We start from the raw sequence: 21833 nt of genomic DNA, 5'->3' as shown, positions 1-21833 counted from the left end.
TCTTTTTCTCTCTCTTTCTCTCCCTCTCTCTCTCTCTCTCTCTCTCTCTCTCTCTCTCTCTCTCTCTCTCTCTCTCTCTGTGAAAATAAATATCATTGGACAAATAAATATCATTATCAATATCTGTTTTACCTCTGTTATTTTTATTTTTGGCAATATCATTTAATGTTAAAAAAGCAAATTTGCATGTTGTCCAATAAAAAGCGTGTGTGATATTTGTTCATATCTTGCGACTCTCAAATATCTGATGTTTATTCTATGTGGCTCTTATGTTAAGCAAGTTTGGCCAGCCCTGGGGTAAAGCAACATGTTACACATCAAAAATTCCATTAGCAAAATGGAGCTGTCATGCAACATTGCCCTTGGCTGATGTTGTGTCCGCTGACTGCCACCAGGGACAGCGAATACCCCAGAGCTTGACTCTGGAAGAACAATGGGGCCTAGGCTCCTGGTCCCTCCACTGGGGGACCAATGGGACCGTGGCGGGAGATTTAAACCCACCATTGTTTGTCATGTGTCCTGCAGCCTTTGGGTTAAATGGACTATACAGTTGTTCTTGGTATTGATCTCTCATGTCCGTCATTTTTTATTTAGAGTAATCAGATAAAGGCTAAGGCTGCACTTAGACATGGCAAGAAACAAGTCTGTCTACAGGGGGCACCAACACAGCTTGATTTTATGTCTAAGTGCTTGCACCAGCCCTCCCCTTGTGCACAGAGGGTGACTGAAAACTCCCTGGCTTATGAAGCTTCCGGTCAGGTTCCAGTTTGCCGGGACACCTCAGTGCGGGTGCCAGCAAATCAGAGTTTTGTCCCACCATGAACCAGGGTTCTAAATCATGGTCTAATGGCTAGTTTAAAATGCCCATTTGTGAAGGGAAGCAGACAGTAGTTTGCCAAGGCACCTGCATTCAGATGTCACAGCAAATTGGATCTTGACGAATGACTTCCCAATATAGTTTTCAATTGAACTTCTTTTTTTTTTCATTTTCAATCACACTTCATGCCACTGCACATGACAATAGGCTGTACAAGTGGAGTGTGTGGCACACAGCAACAAGTTGTGTTCATGCCCCCATCCTGGACAAACCTCTCTCTCTGTCATGACATCTGCATGTGGCCTGAGTCAAAACAAAACTAATAATGTTCTAAGAATTATGCATAACCGAAATGGGTTTTGGGAGGGGGGTTCCTTTCGGAAAGTGAATGATGTGAATAAAGAGTTCAGGATGGACTTTGGAATTTTGTCTTGTCATCCCCCACAGGATATTCCTGAAGAAATACATAAGAATTTGGTAGAATTGCTTCCGCAGCCCCGCAAAGTGCCCAAGAGGTTAAATGAATACACACAAGAGGAAATCAATGCTTTTCCAAGGGTCTGGACTCCGTAAGTGTCTAATAGTCCTTGAAAGGGGTGTTTATGACTGCTTATGTGATAGATTAGCTTTTAAAGAATTCATTATCCTTTAAGTAGATAAGACGTGCTTTAAGTATGCCTTTGAGGCAGACAGTGCTTTTGAATGTGGAGGTACGTTCCTTCATGTTTTGGATTATTTTAAGCAATTGATTTCTGTTACCCTTTTTTCTTATTTTTTTTTTTTAAATGTTCTGTGTATCTGGAGTAAATAAAAGAACTGGGTGATCTTAAAGCTGGTTCAAGAAATAATGGGTACACAAACAAAATCAAATAATCTCTTCACCCTCTGGGGTGCAATTTTCAGAACAGTCATCAGTAAACACGATTGCATTCTCTGTAAAAGCAAACACAGTGGCATGATTTTGTGTGGAGTATCTTTGATAGGGAAAAAAGCAGGCTTACCAGGGTTAGGTTACAGTCCTGAAAATCCTCATTGGTAAGGCATTCCATTGGAGACCTGAATATAAAACACAAAGAGGAGGAGGCACAGATCTGATTAAATTTCCCTTACCTAATCAGGCTGGCATCTTGAAACAGTTGCTCACATCAATATTCACGTCAGAGGTGCCTCTTAAGGGCAGCTAAGTTGATGCCGCCCATACAGAGCACACAGGCTTTGGTGAAATAAGGATGTTTTCCACGTTGTCTCACTGTCACTGTAATTGTTGCTTTACGTTGCCGCAGGCAGGTTTTTTACTAAGAGGCAGTGTTTATAAAAGTGATCATGGAAGTCGGGATCAGCAGTCGATATTGGCAATACACCCCCAACATGGTTCCGCCCATATCTGAAGATAAGGGCAGCTAAGTTGATGCCGCTCATACAGAGCACACAGGCTTTGGTGAAATAAGGATATTTTCTGCGTTGTTTCACTGTCACTGTAATTGTTGCTTTAGTTGCCGCAGGCAGGTTTTTTACTAAGAGACAGTGTTTATAAAAGTGATCATGGAAGTCAGGATCAGCAGTCGATATTGGCAATACACCTCCAACATGGTTCCGCCCATATCTGAAGTCCATCTGAGGAGCAAATGGCATGCTCTCCAGACTTGAAACATTCCTTGGCCATTCACCAGTATAGTATGCATGTATCCATGCCTTTTCATGATACTGAAGATAATTGTGTACTGTAATTACTTAGAACAAAGTTTGAGCCCAGTGTTCCGCTACTTCAGACCAACCCCGGCTACCCACCAGCAATGCTCCCTCTAAGCCTTTGAGTCTTGTGAGCACAAATTCTGCTTTGTGAGCTGCTGGTATTAAAGTTGTGAGCAGGCAGTTTGGCTACTGCATAAATTGGTTTGTTCTGGAGCCATCCTTCCTGAGCTAAGACAAAAATGTGTGAGCCGGTGGCTAAAAAACTGAGCTAGCGCACACTAACTCAGCTTAGAGGGAACACTGCCCACCAGTTGTAGCTAGAATACAGGAAAACTCAGTGCATTAGTATCTCCTGGATCAGATAGAAAGAGGGACGTAATGAAACTGTCTAGGATTTATTTATTTATTTTATTAGATTTTTATCCCCCCAGAATGGGGGAGAGAAAGTCCTCAGAGCTGGAATCAGCTCAGTTTTGACCTTATTATTGAAGGTCCTTCCTTCCTTCCTTCCTTCCTTCCTTCCTTCCTTCCTTCCTTGCTTGCTTGCTTGCTTGCTTGCTTGCTTGCTTGCTTGCTTGCTTGCAAACGGAGCTATCCAGGCTGCTGATCATGGAGTAATTATGAAGGGATCAAAATTCTGTGATGGTCCAAGTGCTTCCATTCCCTGAAGCACTTTGTGTTTCAATCAGCTGATGTAACATAGTGACCAAGACAACCCAGAGTTTGCTACAGCCGTGAGCTCACTGGGTGGCCTTGAACAAAATACAGTTATTTCAACACACATATCCCATATTTAAGAAAGGAATTATAATGAAGTAGTACCTTACAGGGTTGTTTACTGAGTGGGAGTGTGAGAAACAATTTTTTGTGCTCAAAAAGTGCTCTACACACATACATACACATTCAGTTTTGCATAAATGTAGGTAGTATTGGATAACTTGGTCTAATTCACATTTTGTGTGTGTGTGTATATAATTTTTTTACTTATTGGGTTTTTCATAATATGTAGTTAGGAGGCAAGGAAGCAGGAAACCCATCTGATTACCGATGCTTATTGGACTGCTCATCAGGTGTCCCAAGGTTTGGGGTTTCAATCCAAAGATTAAATCTGATGGGGAAGGGACAGGATTCAGTTGTGAAGTCTGCCCTACTAGGATTTTACAATCATCCCTAGAAATTACCAGTATATAGCTATTAGTTGCAGTCTTTTTGACTTGCCTTGAAAATGTGTTTTGCTTTAACATTGCTTAAACCTCAAAAGGAATTTGGGGAAATCAAAAGAGCTGTTCTTCCTTCTACTGAGAAATGGTGGGAAAGCACAAAATTTCCTCTCACATAAGCAAGATGAAGCGATTACAGCACAAAATACCCTGCACGCAAGAATCCTGAGTGAAGAAAGAATAGTTTGGGAAATATCTGGATACAAAACTGGATATGAGTTATCCAGCCAGATTGATACCGATCTTGCCAAACTGTTTCATTATTCAGAAAAGTAAGGCAGAGGGTGTTTTAATAAAACCCTTGTTAAATTTGGGCCTTTGCAATGTTAGGCTGTGAAACTGACATCTATTATCATCCCAATTACAAGGAGGTTACAGGAAGCCATCTGATTTAACGTAGAGAGATGCAGTGTGGTTATTACGTGCAAAAATTGTACTTAGCAGGAGAGCTTATAATTTAGGTAGTGCATTAAAGGTGTCTGTCTTCAGTTGTAAATATTAGGCACCGTTTCAGGTGGAAAATTACAGGCCCCTTCCGCTCCAGCTGTCTTGAGGAAAGGCAAGAACCAAATAACCCACCCCAGGGTAAATCATGCGTCAGAAGACGCTTCTGTGGGACTGGCCCCACTTACTTTGCTTCTTCAGAGAGCGAATGTGCACTTCCCCCAACCTCCTGAGAGCATGGCGCGGGCGTACCACGAACCGCACTCGTACTCGTTGAAAGGGTTGCGCACACGCCCGTCGTAACGGGGGGGGGGCAGTAGTTTGTTGTAGTGATCAGGAGTGAGTTTGGGTTAGGATCAGTGTTCCCTCTAAGGTGAGTTAGTGTGCGCTAGCTCACAGTTTTTTAGCGTCCAGCTCACAGATTTTTGTCTTAGCTCAGAAAGGATGGCTCCAGAGCAGACTGATTTATGCAGCAGCCAAATCGCTCACTCACAACTTTAATGCCAGTAGCTCACCAAGTAGAATTTTTGCTCACAAGACTCCACAGTTTAGGATTACGGACTCTAATCTGGGAGAACTGGGTTTGATTCCCTACATGCAGCTACTGATGTGACCTTGGGTCAGTCTCAAGTTCTCTCAGAGCTGTTTTCTCAAGAGCCTTCCTTGAAAGTGCTCTCTCAGCCGCACCTACCTCACAGGGTGTCTGACATTTTGGTTCCGTTCACATGGCAGGCTTCGACTCGACAGGTGGTTTTCTGCTAGCTTCTGTTCTATCTCCAGGGGGGGAGGGAGGCAGTGATACAGCCTACAGTGCTGATGTAAGAATGTATTGAAAGGAGCATTTGAAATCAGCTGCATGAGTACTAGGTAGTATTACTAGGGAATGCATGAACGTTTTCAAACTCTCCTGTAGCCCATGTTAGTGTGTGTCATTTGGCAAAAGGCTGACATGCCTTCTGTCAGTCACTTCAATATAAGCAGTTCTGATTAATGGCATACCCTATCCTTGTCCTCACCCAGTGCTGCAGGACCATCTTTAGCAGCAAGATAATAAGGTCCGTTGATTATTTTTTTTAATTGCCCCTTCTGTCTCCCAAAATTGGAACAGGAGCAATCATTGAGGTAGCCTACTGCAATCATTTGGTTGTTATACTTGAGATACAAAAGTGTTTTTGTGGATTTATGGGAATACCCTCCTGGTGTGAGCCTGTGAGTTTCTGAGCAGTTTCTAAAAGAGAAGCCTCTTTGATTAGAAGTTAGCTTAAATGGGAGGCTGTCCCAGTACTATAGAAACGACTATCTCCTTGCGGCAGACATCACTCGCTTGCTGTGAGGATTTTAGGAAATGGAGGTTATATTCACTCAAAAGAAGGAAAGATTAAAAAGTAAGGAAGCTAAGATTTATGTTGGTGTGTGTGTTTGCATTTCACAAACATGTTTAAAATGGATTAGGGGGTATGTGTTACTTGAGATGCTAAAAACTGCAATTGCAGTATTGGTTGTTACGAAGAACAAAAAAGGTGCTGAGAATTAGCTACTTTTTTGTTCATCTTAAAGGTCCTGTTTGACACTAAAGGTCTGGATATGTGTTTTAGCCCACCTGGTCAAGATACAGCAATATTTTATATTTTCCTCTTTTCACCGTGAATAGAGATGTTGCATCAGACAATTGAAATGAAAGCTTTTTTACTTTTTTACTTCATTCCTGGACATGGAAAGGGCAGAAAGTAAATTAAGATGAAGGTTTTTAAAAACTTGAATTTTAAATAAAGCTACTAAATTTTGTATCCTGTCCGTTGAACCTAAACTGGTTTGAGCCACTGAATAAGCCTTCCTTAATCCTCAAGCATGCTTATGAATGCTGCAGTTAATAAACTTCTCAACAAATGTTGCATTTGGAAATTCTGTATTCCAGGATTACTTTCCTGAACCAATAGTAGTCTGTACAGTGGAGAGAAGTAAAGAGGCACTGAACTCCTCTGTTGCTGGAGCTGTGTACTCCAGGGGGTACAAAATTACTAAATGCTTTGCTTGCAAGCTGTGGCAACCTGAATAGAACTTATTTTTCCCCTAGAGGAATGCTTACGCAAAGAGGTACTTGAAAAGAGGTACTTGCTTTCCTTTGGAGATGAAGGTTTTGCCCAGTGGCAAAGAGCCAGACTGACAGAACAGTATTCTAATATGTTGTCTTAAAAAAAATCCTGAAAGGTCAGCAAATCCACATTTAAGCCTTTCAGCTGTTTAAAGTTAATCCCATGATTTCTCTCTTAAGTATTATATTGCTTTCCTTCCTAACCTTTTTCTCCAGTTAGAATTCCAGCTGCAAATACAGCCTTTGTTCTTGTCAGCTAAAGCATATATGCAGTACCTGCTGAATGGCACAGGGTGATCATAAAATGCCGTAAAATAGTTTATGCAGAGTTGTAATTAGAACAATACAGAAAGAACTGAAGCAGGAGAATTACTCAGTGAAAATAAGTCAGTTAAGCAATTCAGGACATGATATTTTTGAATGCCTTTTCATGGTGCTACATCTGGTGATGTTTTGTTTCTTCCAGTAAATTCTTCAGCACTTTCTTCTGTTTCTAAGTATAGGGCTCAGGGGCATGATCCAGACCATGACTATATTGCAAGACTACCATTTTTGCTCTGCCTCCTAGGGTAGGGTTGCTGGTGACTCTGTCCAAGAAGTCATCCATACATTAGTACGGGACAAGGAGACCATGAGTTCCTGTGAGGCTTCTTGTGGAGTACCAAAGCTGGAAAATCAGTACTGTCTAGAGAAGCCAAAGAAAAATTAGGCAGCTGCTGGTGGCCTGACACACTTGCACATCTTTCGTAGTTGTGGTCATTTGAGAAAGGAGGGAGCTGCAACTGCTCTATACTCAAGAAGCAATTGAACTGTGGAATTCATGGCCATGGAGTTGGAGATGGCCACAAGTGTAGGTGGCTTTTAAAAGGTGGTTAGACAGATTGATGGAGGAGAGGTCTGTCAGTGGCTGTTAGCCACAGTGGCTGAAGGAAGCCTTCCTCTACAGAGACAGCAAACCTCTGAATAACAGTACTGGGAGGCAGCTTCAAGGGAAGGCCTCAGCCTCTGTGCCTGTTTGTTGGACCTCCAGGGCAACTGGCTGGCCACTGTGTGAAATGGTATGCTGGACTAGATGGACCTCTGGTCATATCAAGCAGGCCCTACTTGTGTTCTTAAGGTAGGAAGGCAGACAGCAGGTGAGAAAATCATATTTATTCTGAAAGGGGGAACATTTCTCAAAAATAAGAGGATTAGTTGGTTCAAAGAAGGATATTAAAAGACACATGGATAACATTCCATCGTAGATAGAATGGAGGGAAGGAGAGAGAGAGAGACTGTCAGATTTAGAATAGTAGGTCTTGTATTCTTATTCCTTGCTACTTAAATGTAAGATTTTGAGTTGGATCCAGGCAGCTTTGTCAGTGCTCTCCAGTTCCCCTCCTTACAAAAGCCCCCATTGCACCTGACTTTTGTCAGTGTGAGTCCCACGGTCCCCTGCATAGCTTTTTTGCTGGTCAAAGGGGACCCTTCTTTTTTCTTTTCTTTCCTTTCAGCTGGAAAGGTTAGGTGAACGGTATCTAACTCAAAACTGTTAACCTCCATATAGTTTTAGTATAATGAACAAATGATGATCATACTGACTTTGGAATAGCATATAAGCAAGAAATTAATACTTTTCGTTTTCCAAGATAATCTTGATTTCCCCCCCTCCCCTTATACTTAAAGGGGCAACTTCTAAGGGTGAGAGAGATGAGTTTTACTTTATTGATATTATGTTTAACACTTTAACAACCGCAAAATGTTTCATAATAAAGTTTTAAATGCCCTGGTCTGGATGGCTCAGGCTAGCCTAATCTCGTCAGATCCTGGAAGCTAAGCAGGGCTGACCTTGGTTAGTATTTGGATGGGAGACCACCAAGGAATTCTGGAGTCATTACAGCAGCAAACCACCTCTTAACGTTAATTGCCTCGAAAACCCTATGGATTTCCCTTAAGTCGAATGTGACTTGACGGCACCTTCCACCACCAAAGTTTAAAATACAGACTGTTTTACTGTAATTATCTACAAGCAGGTGGTGCAGAACCCTAAAGAAAAACTATTGAAAATGTAGTTTATTAAGGGAGCATGAAAGATAGGCAATGACATTTTATTATGAGGCTGTACTGCTGTCATCAGCTAGTAATAATACCACATTCCTGTGTGTGCGGTATTCTTATAGAGATGGAATCATTGTACATTAGGCACAATGGGTTTTTACAGCTGAAAACTAGGAAATAATGGGCTAGATTTTTAGCTGCTGAAGCAGAGTAATTTAGACCAGATTTGACCTCAAAATGTTGGCGCACAAAGTGTCCCCCCCCCCTTATCTAGCATTTCTTGGGCTGGCACAGACAATGGGTCTGATCATTTGATCTAGAACAAGATGGGTTGTTGTCCGTCCCCTATTCCTGTGGTTAAAGAATCTGTTGGCACCATCTTCAGATCCTGGGAAGAGACTGCAGGAAGAGAGAGACAGTTCAGTGGCTCACTCCCATCTCTTAACCATGGTGAAGAAGAAGAGTTGGATTTATACCCCGCCCTTCACTTGGAATCTCAGAGAGGCTTACAATCTCCTTCCCTTCCTCTCATCACAACAGACACCGTGTGAGGCAGGTGGAGCTGAGAGAGCTCTGAGAGAACTGTGACTGACCCAAGGTCCCCCAGCTGGCTGCAGTTCTCCAGATTAGAGTCCACTGCTCTTAACCACTACACCAAGCTGTTGTGCTTCAGATATACATGTTGGGCTTTTGTTTTTCAGAAGAACGAGTTTAAGAAACCAGTGCAAATGGGGAGTGCAAATCAGCTTGGGAAGAGGTGTTGCAGGGGATTCCCTAGTCTCATTTTAGGTCCCTTGTCCAACCTACACACACATACATAAACCTTTATTGGCATAACACAGCAACAGAAAGGGCAGTGAAACAGTTAGAAAAATAAACAAATTAATAGGTCACGGCAAATTACACCAAGCTGCCCCAACAAAAGATCTTCTAGAAGCTTCTCGTAAATAATATACACAGTTAAAAATATAACAATTCTAGAGAACACAGGAGGATTAAGACTTGTACGCCCTTACCCTAAGCTTCCAGACATAGGCTAAGAATTCGGCAACAGACAAAGTAAGTGCCTTGGACTTATCAGACAATAGAATTTTAAGATCTTTGTCAGTCGGATTCCTTGTGGTAGGTAAATGGGGGCTAATCAGATGGCTACGCATAATAGAATATTGGGAACAGCGTAGAAGAATATGAGCAACTGAATCAGGTTCACTATAGAGGCAATTGCAGGTTCTGTCCCTATAGGGGATACCCCTATATCTGCCTAAGACCACAGCGGAAGGGAAAAGATTGAATCTCGCTAACATAAAAACCCGCCGATAAATGTCCAACCTGCTGGGGTAACCAGAGCCTCGCAGGCACCCCCCCCAATACCCCAATACGTACACACTGACGTTCCTTGAACGGTGTTAGTGAACCTGACCTGGGGAAGCCTGGACCTGCTAAAACTTCTGCAACTGTGTCAAATTCATTGCTCACCTATCCCGTGGTGAGGATTGGTCCAAACAGTTGCCACAGTGAATATCTGTAGCTCATGGGCCTCAGAGCTCTTTGTGGGCTCAGGGGATAGTTTTGCTGCAGACAGGCCTCACTCTCCTGCAGGTGCGCATAAGCATAAGCACCCCAGGGCCAAGGGACCAACCGAAAGTGGAGTCTGGAAGGACTGTTTTGGTGGCTGTCGAGGAATCAGCAGCATGGTCTGTGGCTACCTGAAGAACATCTTCAGTCAACAGTGGGAGTTGCCTAGGAGTGGGTTGCCCCTTGCTCATTTAATGTGTCTTGTTAGTGCTTATGCTTTGGTTCAGACTTCTGCAATCCAAATCCTATTGCATTGTTTGGGTATTGCATCCTGCTGATTCCGTTGACTTGCACTGAGTAAGCCGCCTTGCATCTCAGTGAGAAAGGTGGACTAAAAATAGCATCAATAAACAAATGTTTGTTGTTGTTCAGTTGCACAGTCGAGTCCGACTCTTCGCGACCCCATGGACCAGATCCCGCCAGGCCTTCCTGTCTTCCGCCGTCCTCTGAAGTTGGCTCAATTTCATGTTCGTTGCATCTATGACACTGTCTAACCATCTCATCCTTTGCTGTCCCCGTCTTCTTTGACCTTCAATCTTTCCCAGCATCAGGGTCTTCTCCAGTGAGGGCTCCCTTCTCATTTGGTGGCCAAAGTATTTGAGCTTCAGTTTCATTATCTGGTCTTCCAGGGAACAGTCACGGTTGATTTCTTTTAGGATTGACTGATAGAATTGTTATTATATGAAAATGGGAAGCTGTCAAAACATCATTGAATGTAAAATGGTAAAGGCCATTGGTCCACTGCAAAAGTTGTTCTCTTTTAAAGAGAGACGTTTCATTCTGAGAATAATTTTTTGCCCCTAGCAATAACCCACTTGCAAAACTCTGTTCTAGAAATAAAATTTTGTGGGGAGGTAGGTGGAGGATTAAATTAGAAGTCTGGAAGGTGGCTTCGTAATTATCATATGCCATACCGTGGCCAGATTCATTAAACCTAAATTATTGCTCGTGCGCATTTGTCTCCCAGAAAACTTGCTTAATATGGATTCTGAATCTTCTCTCAGCAGCTTCTTGCAGTTCTCCATAGTGTCATTTATTTTGGGCCTAATATGCAGCAACTTAAGCTGTTTTGCTTTTTCATTCTTTGTCGTGGATGGTGGGTTTTTCACAGGGATCACCGTTTTGCCATCGGGTCAAGCCAATTCTGGCGACCCCTAATGGGACTTGAAAGCAAGAGATGTTCAGAGGTAGCTTGCTATTGTCTGCCTCTGTGTTACAACCCTGTTATTCCTTGGAGGTCTCCCCTCCAAGTACTTGCAAGGCCGGCCCTGCTTAGCTTCTGAGATCTGATGAGATCAGGCTTGGCTGGGCTATCTTGGTCAGGGCCCACAGGGATCATTTTTGTTGAGTTAGGTGCAATAGATCCATCTCAAGAAGCTGAACAGGACATCTTTGGGTCACATCATTCTTCTGAAGTCATGGCCACATTACCATTATCCTTTTGCCCATTGAGGAAAGATGTGAGAACCAACAGAGGAAATCCCACTGTTAAGTTCCTAGAGGAGGCTAAATAGTGGCTGCATTTATATACCACGGGACACCCCTGTTTGTCTGTGGCAGGTACAAATGCAGCTCATTTTTTGTGCCCACGTGTTCCCCTCTGACTTTCCCTTGCACATGGAGTATGGTTGAACTTTTCCAGATTTGGGAAGGCTTCAATCAAACTCCAGTGTGTGACATCCTCACACATGAAATTGCCTTATAACTGGGTCTGTCAGGGCATTGTTCACTCAGACTAGCAGTCACTTCTTGGTATCTTTTGCATCACCTGCTTCCTGATCCTGGGGATTGAATTTAAGACCTCTTGCGTGTAAAAACATGTGCTCAGCCACTGAGCCGTGGTCCCCATAGGTGTCGTGGCAACTTGGATTTTGCTTCCCTCCACAACCTGGGATTCTAAATCAAGAAAGGTGGGGGGGGGGTGGAGTGAAGGACGTGTGCAAACCAAGCTACAGTCTGGGTTTGTGCACACTTTAACTCAACAGTGATCACGTTTGCTGCCTGAATGCAACCCTAAAATTTAGCTGTTTCCTTTGTAAAGGAAGGAGCTGCGGTGGCTCAAGTGGTTAAGACGCTGAACTGCAGGCTATGGAAGGTCGGTAGTTCAGCAGTTCGAGACCCGAGTGTGCCGCATGACGGAGTGAGCTCCCATCTCTAGTTCCAGTTCCTGCCAACCTAGCAGTTCGAAAGCAAGAAATTGCCAGTAGATAAATAGGTACCGCTTTGGTGGGAAGGTAACAGCGTTCCGTGCGCCTTAGTGTTTAGTCATGCCGGCCACATGACCACTGAAATGTCTTCGGACAGTGCTGGCTCTTCGGCTTTGAAACGGAGATGAGCACCGCATCCCTAGAGTCGGACTCGACTGGCTTTCGAGCAAGGGAACCTTTACCTTTGTAAAGGAATCTGTGACTGTCTTGAATGGGTACGCAGGGTTCAAGTGGTATCTGGAAGTTCCAGACAGACAGCTGGGCTGTTGAGGGGCAAGGAGATGCTGAAGGGGACCTGTATTTAGCGAGCCAGGCATTTAAAAGGATAAAGTGAGCCAAATTGGGGGGAGTGGAGTCAGCAACGAGGGGCTTCTGGGAGGCTGTACCTGGCTGGAGGAAGAAAGAAGTACCCAGGAATGGAGGAGACCTGGGCCAAGGGCTGCTGGGCTGGAGGCAGCCGCTCGGAGGGGAGCCCCCAGAAAAGACAGGAAGAAACCACACCTGCCAGTGCAGTCCCAAGGATTTCCTGCTTTCTTCCTCCTTCACTATGAGCCACAGGCCGGAACAGGGCAGGAGTCATGAGCAGCTCACGGCCTTAGTGCTGAACCATGCAGTCTACAAACCTCAGCAGGTATTTCTAATAAAATTGCCTTAATAGTCTGGCCAGTAATTGCTGTGCAAGCGCTCTCCAAAAGATTTGAGTTTCTACTTCAACCTTTAGAAGGCAGGAATTGCCTTCAGGTGCCAATGACATGAACATTTTGTGTGCTGTAAAAAAGCTGAAGTTATTTCTATCAGGAATCCATGGGGTGGATTTAAGTGTGGGTGCGAGAGGAACCCTCAGACATAAAATGGTTATTTAAATTTGCAGAGAGGTCAAGTCAGCATTGATTCCCTGTCTGGGAAAAAATTTCACTCACTCCCTAAAGAAACTGTAGTCCAGACTCATTAGTGTCCCTTTCAACTTTACATTTGTCCCATTATATACCTCTTTGTGTCAGATCATTGGTGTAGGCTGCTAATACATTAGCTGGAAGGCACTGACCCCGTGCAGTGTTGATGGGAGCTGAAATCTTGTCTGAAAAATTAGACCTGTCCTTGGCAAAAAGGTGATGAATACCTGCCACTCACTGTTTTGCTGGGGGGGTCACTTTTATCACTGATTAGGGCGGCAGGAATGGAAGGAAATGCAGTTTTGAAGGCTTCAGAGCTGTCACGCCAGATGCACATGGCTGACTGTGATGTAACTTCTTAAGTCCCACAGAATAGGTTTGGTACGTCTGTGTTTGCAATTTAAAAAATCCATAGACATGATAAAGGTAAAGGTTGCTTTTGAGATGGAGCTGACAGTAAAATTGGTTGTTGATGACACTGACTTTGTTCATTGTCATCATTGAATATGTTGCTTGGTGTCCTAGAGCAAGGGAATTTTGAAGGAAAATAGTTTGGGGGGGTATTTTGTTTTGTTTCTCCCCAAGTAATATGCACTTCAGAGTCTTCCATTACTGGGGCCCCTTGGAAGTAGTATAATACATTCCCAGTTATATAGACTCCTCTGGTTATAATCTAGAAGGAAAGTGAGTGCTTCTTTTTATCCAAACCAAATATTGGCTTATATGTTGTGTCTTTTGGATTCTGTTTCTCTCAGGCCATTTGGATAAATGTTGGTATGCTTTAATTCCCTCCCTACTTTACATAGCAGAATTTTCACAATTAGGGTGATAGAAAAATATGTTTCTTTTTCTTGACTTCCATGTTGGTCAGTATTGAATTGGTGTGCTTTAAAAGTAATTAGTAGTTGCAAATAGCTAATGTTTTCCACTTTGAAATAAGTGCCAAAGAACTACAAACAATAGTGCTTGCTAAATAAACCTTCTGTAATCTCCTATAAAGTATTTCTGTTAAATTATTGTCATAGCTGTTTTGAGACATATGGGACAAAAATTAACAGCTTTGGGTACTGGATGGTTATCTAATAGACCAAAATGGACAATGATAATGATGCTGTACCTTTTCCTGTATGATCCATTGAAAGTTTGAAACCAAACTTAAATTAATCACAATTAACTCTAAATTTAATTAGTTTCAGATTGAAGGATAGCTTTATCTGGATTGGGGCCCAGTAACTTTACCTTTAACTCCTCAGTTGTATTTAATATGTAAAAAAAATTTATTTATTGTTAACATTTTTACCCCGCCCTCCCCGCAAAATAATGAATGTAAGATAAGAAGCTGATGTAGTATTCAGAGACTTGGCTCCAGATTTCTTTCGAGGACCCGTTTGCTCTTTTGCCCCAGATTTATTGCCTTTACATATTATAGTACTGGATCTGGAAGCCCTCTTGACGGCCAGCAATGGAGTGTGTGACCATGTTCCTTGCCCTAAAAGGTTGCAAAGTCCTCTTAGTGCAAAATAAATGCTGCCCTCTTCACCACACCGCTCCCCTCCCCCCATGTCCAATAGCTCCACCTCTTACATCATCAGCCAGATCACTGCATTTGTTCTGCAGCAGATTGCTAGGCAAAAAGAGACCCCCTTGATTGGAATGTGCTGCCTGCGGTTTTGCCAGAGGGAACTCTGCAGCAGCTCTGTTGAGACCTGACAGAATGCTATCACCGGCTTCTTTTGCTAGTTAAAGCAGAGCTTCTTGAGCAAATTAACCCTTGATTCCCCCCCCTCCCCAAACTGTTCTGCCTATTGAAAAGTATGTTTCAACAAGGGAAAATCGTAGGTGTGTGTGAGCATTACACTATGGAATATGGAAGTCCTATTAACTTCTGGCAGATTTTTAAAAATAGCAACTATTGGAATAGATGCAGCTGCCTTACATTGGTTTAGGCCATTGGTGTATCTAATAGTCCAGTAATACATACTTTTGACTGGCGGTCTGAACTTTTAGACAGTGGCCTCTCAGCTTTGCATTCTCCTTTTAAATTAGAAGAGCTAGGGATTGGATCTTGGACCTTCCCTTCTTTACTTGTTGTATAACATTAAATTGAAGCTGTGTGCACTCTATAGTTTCGGAGGTAATGCCAGCTGTGGGGTTAGCACTGAGACAAGGAGCCTGTGCTTACATGGCCCTCCCTCCCTGCTTCCTCTCTTGCATTGCTGTTAATTTATTGGCTTCCAGTTTTTCACAAGCCATAGCTGACTGTTGCACTGAAGACAACAAATTCTGGTTTGCATTTCTCATCCAGACTAGGATCACAAACCAGACTATGAGCTCCGAAGCATGGTTCTCAGTCCTAGTTTGGAACGCAGGTCAAAAATGTATTCGGTGTGCATAATTAGAAAGGAGAGCGCCAAGGCCAATTCATTCCTTTCATGCCAGCGAGGCTTGGTTTGGCATTCTGTCTGAACCATCCTTGTATATAGGTTGCTTGTTGGCTGAACGCCATTGTGGAGCCATGTCAGAGAGTCCAGACTGCATGCCCACGCAGTCACTAATGCTGGTCACCATTTTGGAATCTTAAGAGACAGGATTTGCATTGGCACTGGGCTCTTCAGCGCCACATCTCTCTTCCCCCCCCCCCAAGATTGCCCCATTTCTTTTTATGTTGGAGCAACAGTAGCCAAGAGATACAGAACAGCTAGCTATTCTGCCTCCTCTCAAACAAGAAGGGTGTTTCGTGGTAATGAAATACTTCTCACAAAAAGCATTGCATATCCATTTTTTTCACTTCCCCCCTTCTTACCTCCTCCTACCTCTTAAATAGTTAAAGCATTCTTGTGAGTTTCGCCAACAAATTCCTTTTTTTAAAGTGGTATTGGAGGGGGTAATTCCTCATCTTGGAAAAGTATTAGGATTGGGGCAACCGGCTGTGATTTTGTGATGTATAAAACCATAAGTCTGAACCAAGAAGGACAATCATAAGCTAGATAGATGGCTCGTTCTATTTTCTCTGGAAAAACACAGTGCCAGCTCTGCCACCTTCACCTCTTTGTTGCCCATTTAAAACATTTTCATATGTATCTCCTTGGGCAGAAATCTGGGTTCAGGCTTGCTGTATGTAATACCGTTTGAATGCTGTGTAGGTGGCTGGTTTGTCTCTTGGAGCCAAAGTCGCTTTGGGGGATCTCAGCATTCCATTTAAACCCCTTAGGTGTGTTGAGTAAATATTGATGAGAGAAATGAATGTTCGTGCATGACTGGCCACAGTTAGCAGACCCTGTGTGGTATTGGAGGGGGTAATTCCTCATCTTGGAAAAGTATTAGGATTGGGGCAACCTGCTGTGATTTTGTGATGTATAAAACCATAAGTCTGAACCAAGAAGGACAATCATAAGCTAGATAGATGGCTCGTTCTATTTTCTCTGGAAAAACACAGTGCCAGCTCTGCCACCTTCACCTCTTTGTTGCCCATTTAAAACATTTTCATATGTATCTCCTTGGGCAGAAATCTGGGTTCAGGCTTGCTGTATGTAATACAGTTTGAATGCTGTGTAGGTGTCTGGTTTGAATGCTGTGTAGCTGGCTGGTTTGTCTCTTCGAGCCGAAGTCGCTTTGGGGGATCTCAGCATTCCACTTAAGCCCCTTAGGTGTGTTGAGTAAATATTGATGAGAGAAATGAATGTTCGTGCATGACTGGCCACAGTTAGCAGACCCTGTTTCCTTTGTGAAGATATGGAAGTTGGAAACACTGGCTTTGCAACTGTGCAAAGTGCTGAAATGATCCAGACGGGCCAAAGGGAACTTGCTAGTGACCTTTAGGACTGATGTTTGTAACTGGTTGCTTTCCATCTTAATAAGAAAGGTTCATGGGAGCAGAAGTCCAGGGGGTGATCTCTGGCTTCAGCAAAGTGCCGCTTCCTTGGCGTAGTGGTTTAGAAGCGTGGACTCTAATCTGGGAGAACTGGGTCTAATTCCCCACTCCTCCACATGCAGCTGCTGGTGTGACCTTGGGTCAGCCACAGGCTCTCTCAGCTGTTCTCTCACAAGCAGTTCTCAAAAGAGCTCTCTCAGCCCCTCCTACTTCACAGGGTGACTGTTGTGGGGAGGGGAAGGGAAAGGAGATTGTAAGCCACTCTGAGACTCCTTTGGGTAGTGAAGGGCGGGGTATAAATCCAGTTTCCTCTTCTTATGGAAAGCACAGTTATCTTCTGGTGGCCTGCAGGAAGGACCCCAGTTAAATTTCTCCCTAGAAGCACTTAGGGAAGGGGTCTTATATGGGGCTCCCTGTGGTCTTCCACCCAAGGGATTGCTTAAATCACACCTCCTTAACATTAGGTGTTCCTAGGCTATTCTTTGGGTCAAAGAGAAAGATAATTCAGAGAGTATTGATTTTGAGCATTGGCACCATCGGCTGCAAGGCCTGTCCTGGGGGACAATGTTGCTTTTATACTTCCCAAAGATGTATGGTGCCCTCTGATCTCCCCAAGGAGAAAAGAACATTTTGACTTGCCTTCAATTCCTGTTCTTGAGAGGGCAAAGAGTATTTGGACTGTGCTTATGGGCACATGTTGGGCACTAGACAGGACCTCATCAGGATGTTTGCCATGTGCTTCTTCTGGTTTTCCTTGTTGCCATGTTGGCTATAGCACAGGATGTTAGCTTGTTCTGTAGTTCCGGAGCCTTCTGGGAGGCAAGGGAGGCCACCTTCCACTGGTGGAGGCAGGAACTGGCCCCGTCTTACATCAAGAAGTGTTTTCCCAGTGCTGAAACCCACTCTCTAGCCTCTCTTAGATTTGGAATTTTCAATCGGATGGATCCAAGTGCTCCGCTTTGCAGTGTCTGAAGCCTTCCTCCTGCCTAAGGAGCCTTCTTCTAACTTAAGTAGGTCTTCTGTTGGAGGAAGTGAAAATTTCCCTTGTAGTTAATAGAGCTTTACAGTTGTGTTTGCCCTTACAAAATACCTTGTCAAGCAACCACTTAAGTGGATAGCTGTGGCTTGTCCAAGAATACAGAATGAGTCCATGAGAAAGTGCGTTGGAACTTGAACCCTTGGGCATTGTTTTCTAAGCAGAATAGATTTCCTGCAAGTAACATCAGTCACAGCTGTTTGTGGTTTTGGTGCTAGATAGCTGATGTCTAGAGTAGGAATGTGTGTTAACTGGCAAACCTAAACATCTGCACTCCCCACTGTATTTGTGTACTGGAGAGGGAGGCTTTCTCAGTTCATATAATCCTTCCACTTATCCCACGCACACTGTAAAGAACGTCTTCCTTGCCCCAGTTCATCCAGATCTCTTCCAAAAGATCTTCATTTCCTTGTTGAAGTTGCAAAGGTCATTTACTTCCTTAGGTGACATTGATCTAGCTGATTTGTTCCAACAGTAGAATAATTAGTGGTTTTTTGTTAGGGGGATTTCATAGACAGAACTTCAGATGTGTATGCCTGTCACTCATAAGGATATCCTATGAGTGTTTTCTGAGCCTATCGTTTTGGATTGGAGTTGTTCTGTTCTGTAAACCTATATTCCCTTTGGCAAAACACTGAGGTCATAGCTGCCAAAAGCAATCTTCTTTAGGACTGAACAGTACTAGGGCCTAAAGCTCTGCCTAAAGCCAAAGCTAAGCAAGAAAATGACCAATGGCTGGGGGGGGGGGGGGGAGTTTCAATTGCCTTTGTTTTTGTTAACAGTTTTTCCCCCTACACAGTTCATTAGTAAGCTCCGTTGACTTCTAGAAAGTTGGAAATTGAGGCTCTGATTTTCTCAAACCTACATATTGGACACTATTCTTGAAAAAAAGAGTCGTTTCTGTGAAGAGCTCTCTCAGCCTCACCTACCTCACAGGGTGCCTGTTGTGGGGAGGGGAGGGGAAAGGAGTTTGTAACCCGCTCTGAGACACCTTTGGGTAGTGAAGGGCGGGGTATAAATCCAATCTCCTTCTCCTCCTCCTTCTTCTAGACAGGACCTCATCAGGATGACAGTTCTGTCTCCTTCCATCCTCAGACGAAATCATGTTCACCCCATTTTCCTTCCCTCTCTCCTTTTCAAGATACAGACAGAAAGCCTCTTCGAGAAGGGACTGGGCCTTTTGGCCTGTGCTACACTGTAGAGAACAGCTATGTTTTTCAAACAAACAAACCTGGCAGCATTAATCTGACAGAGGATTGTAGAGAAACTTGCCATTAGTACAAACATTGTTAAATTTAAACATCTCCTTTTAAAATTTGTATATATTCCTTGTAATGATGTAACAGTGTTAGTATGGGCTGCAGCAGCCAGTTCTCCAGTATTTCTAACTTCTTGTGCCTTATTTTATTGCTGCAGGAAAACTTGAGGATCTATCATTTGAGGGCTTCTTGCGTTCCTTACCTCTAAGCCAGTTTGCTGTAGTGGTTAGGATCGCGGATGCTAATCTGAGAGGACCAGCCCGGCAGGGCTCTTTTTGTAGCAGGTACTCATTTGCATATTAAGCGACACACCCCTAATGTAGACAATCCTCCAAGAGCTTACAGTAGCTCCTGTAAGAAGAGCTCTGTAAGCTCTTGGAGGATTGGCTACATTAGGGGTGTGTGGCCTAATATGCAAAGGAGTTCCTGCTACAAAAAGAGCCCTGGGCCGCCAGGTTTGATTTCCCACTCCTCCACAGGCAGCTGCTGGTGTGACCTTGGGTCTGTCATAAGTTCTTTCAGAGCTGTTCTCTCAAGGGCAGTTCTCTCAGCCCCACCTACCTCACAGAGTATCTGTTTTGGGAAGGGGAAGGGATTGTAAGCTGCTCTGAGACCCCTTCAGGTAGGGAAAAGTAAAGGTAAAGGTTCCATTGCTCGAAAGCCAGTTGAGTCCGACTCTAGGGTTGCGGTGCTCATCTCCGTTTCAAAGCCGAAGAGCCAGTGCTGTCCAAAGACGTCTCTGTGGTCATGTGGCCGGCATGACTAAACACCAAGGCGCACGGAACGCTTTTACCTTCCCACCGAAGTGGTCCCTATTTATCTACTTGCAATTTCTTGCTTTCGAACTGCTAGGTTGGCAGGATCAGGTAGGGAAGGGGGGGTATAAATCCATTCTCTTTTCCCCTTCTTCTTCTTAAGGTTGCAGGTGCTGTGCTGAGGAAGCCCAAGGTGGCCCTGTCTGCTCTCAGGGCAACATAGCAAACTGTCTGAAGCATGGGTGTCAAACATACAGCCCCTCCAGGGCTCTTATCCAACCTGCGAGAAACTGGTCATTACATTTATTGGCAGATGACAGAGACAGTGCATTATGTTCCTGTACACTGTCCCAGTGCTAATGGGTAACGGGCCGTGGAAGTGGGAGGGTGGGCATCAGGGAGGTACTGTAAGGAAATATAGTAAGAGTGTTAACGTTTTAAGCATGTGTGTATTCTGAGTAAAAAATAACATTGTTAATTTGGTTTGCCTGTGTCCTTTATAAAGTTTATATCTCTGGTATCTGGCATTACATTTTATGGCACACCATTGCCCAACCTGACCATGTGACATTTATGTCAGATGCAGCCCTCGTAACAAATGAGTTCAGCACCTCTGGTCTAAAGTGCCAGTCACTTTGTCTTTTATGGCTGTCAGCACAAGATTATATAAGGAGTGTGCAAACACAGAGTAAGAGGGAAGAGCAACATTGAAACTCTACACTAACAGTACTGCAGTGGATTATAGCACATGGTTTGGTAGTAAAGAGTTTAATGAAGCAAACGTGATGTAAAATTTCACGTTTGACTGGTAAAAGCCACGTAGTATAGGTATCCTGGAGAGTCTCTTTGCACGACCTTTGTTAAAAACCTAAAGAATGTTTCTGACACATGCAACGTATGAAGAATTCCATGTGGTCATTCTTCAGAATACACTGCAAGGCTCAGGCTCCAGATCATGGAGGAACTTGCAGGGCATGTAGATACTGGTCTCTGAAGCCTGTCTTCATTTTTAGCCGCTGAACGAAGCTGTGGCCAACTTCAGCAACTAGCATCTGTTCACCAGAACCCCAAGTTCTGTGGGGTCAGGAGAACTGGAGGCTTCCTTATTATGTTCGTTAAATCTCTGTGGTCTGTTTCCTAGCTTTCCTTACCATATTAGGCACACAGATATATATTCCTTGGCTTATATATTGAACTTGTCTAGTTATCTTGTTTGTGTAATTTTGGGGAGTGGGGGGGGAACAGCAGCACAAAGTGTGTTTGTTTATTTATTTATTTATTTAGAAATTCCCATGCCACCTCTCCAGGAAACCTGGCTGAGGTAGTCTACAAAATTAAGCATAATCAATGCATAAAACATTAAATGTTAGTTAAAACCCAGCATTAAAAACCCACCCAGAGCATAAGAGCGAACTACCAAAACAGCTTAAAATGAATTTAACAGTTTTCAGTCAGTGCTTAAGAGATTCAGCCCCTTAATTAAAATATTGGTTAAACAGAAACATTTTGGCCTGGTGCCCAAAAGAGGATAGTATAGGCACAAGGCCACCAGGCGAACCATTACTGGAAAAGCCCATTACTGCCACCCACCTCCTCTCTGACAAGGGGGGGCACAGAGCCCAGGGCTTGTGAGGAAGATCATAGCAGGTGGAATAAGCAGCGTGGGAGGAGGCGAGCCTGAGTACTCTAGATAAAGGATATTTTTTCCTAGAAAAGTTCACTTTTCTGTTTTCGTTTTTACCTGCAGAGGTGGCTATTGGAAACTGAAATAACCAGGGCTATTTTTGGGCAGGAACGCACAGGAACGGAGTTCCGGCTGGCTCCCAAGTTGGCTACACCCAGCAAGAACTCATTAGCATAATAGGCCACACCCAACAGCAGGAACTCATTAGGATTGGCTACATTAGGGGTGTGTGGCCTAACATGCAAAGGAGT

The 21833-nt window shown here is 43.7% G+C and overlaps 1 protein-coding gene across 1 annotated transcript in view; it reads left to right on the top strand.

Annotated features, from left to right (window-relative positions):
• The window catches only part of MRPL13 (mitochondrial ribosomal protein L13), a 49397-nt gene that overhangs the window by 26944 nt on the left and 620 nt on the right, over positions 1-21833 (top strand). The window contains exon 6 of the mRNA XM_015412028.1: positions 1265-1386. Within this exon, the coding sequence (XP_015267514.1) occupies positions 1265-1386 (122 nt within the window). The remainder of the gene's footprint in view (positions 1-1264; positions 1387-21833) is intronic.

This window comes from Gekko japonicus, unplaced genomic scaffold, assembly GCF_001447785.1.
Source record: "Gekko japonicus isolate JY-2015 unplaced genomic scaffold, Gekko_japonicus_V1.1 scaffold906, whole genome shotgun sequence".
Classification (NCBI taxonomy): Eukaryota; Metazoa; Chordata; class Lepidosauria; order Squamata; family Gekkonidae; genus Gekko; species Gekko japonicus.
The sequence above is the reverse complement of the archived record's forward strand: the minus strand, read 5'-3'. Positions and strand labels throughout refer to the sequence as shown.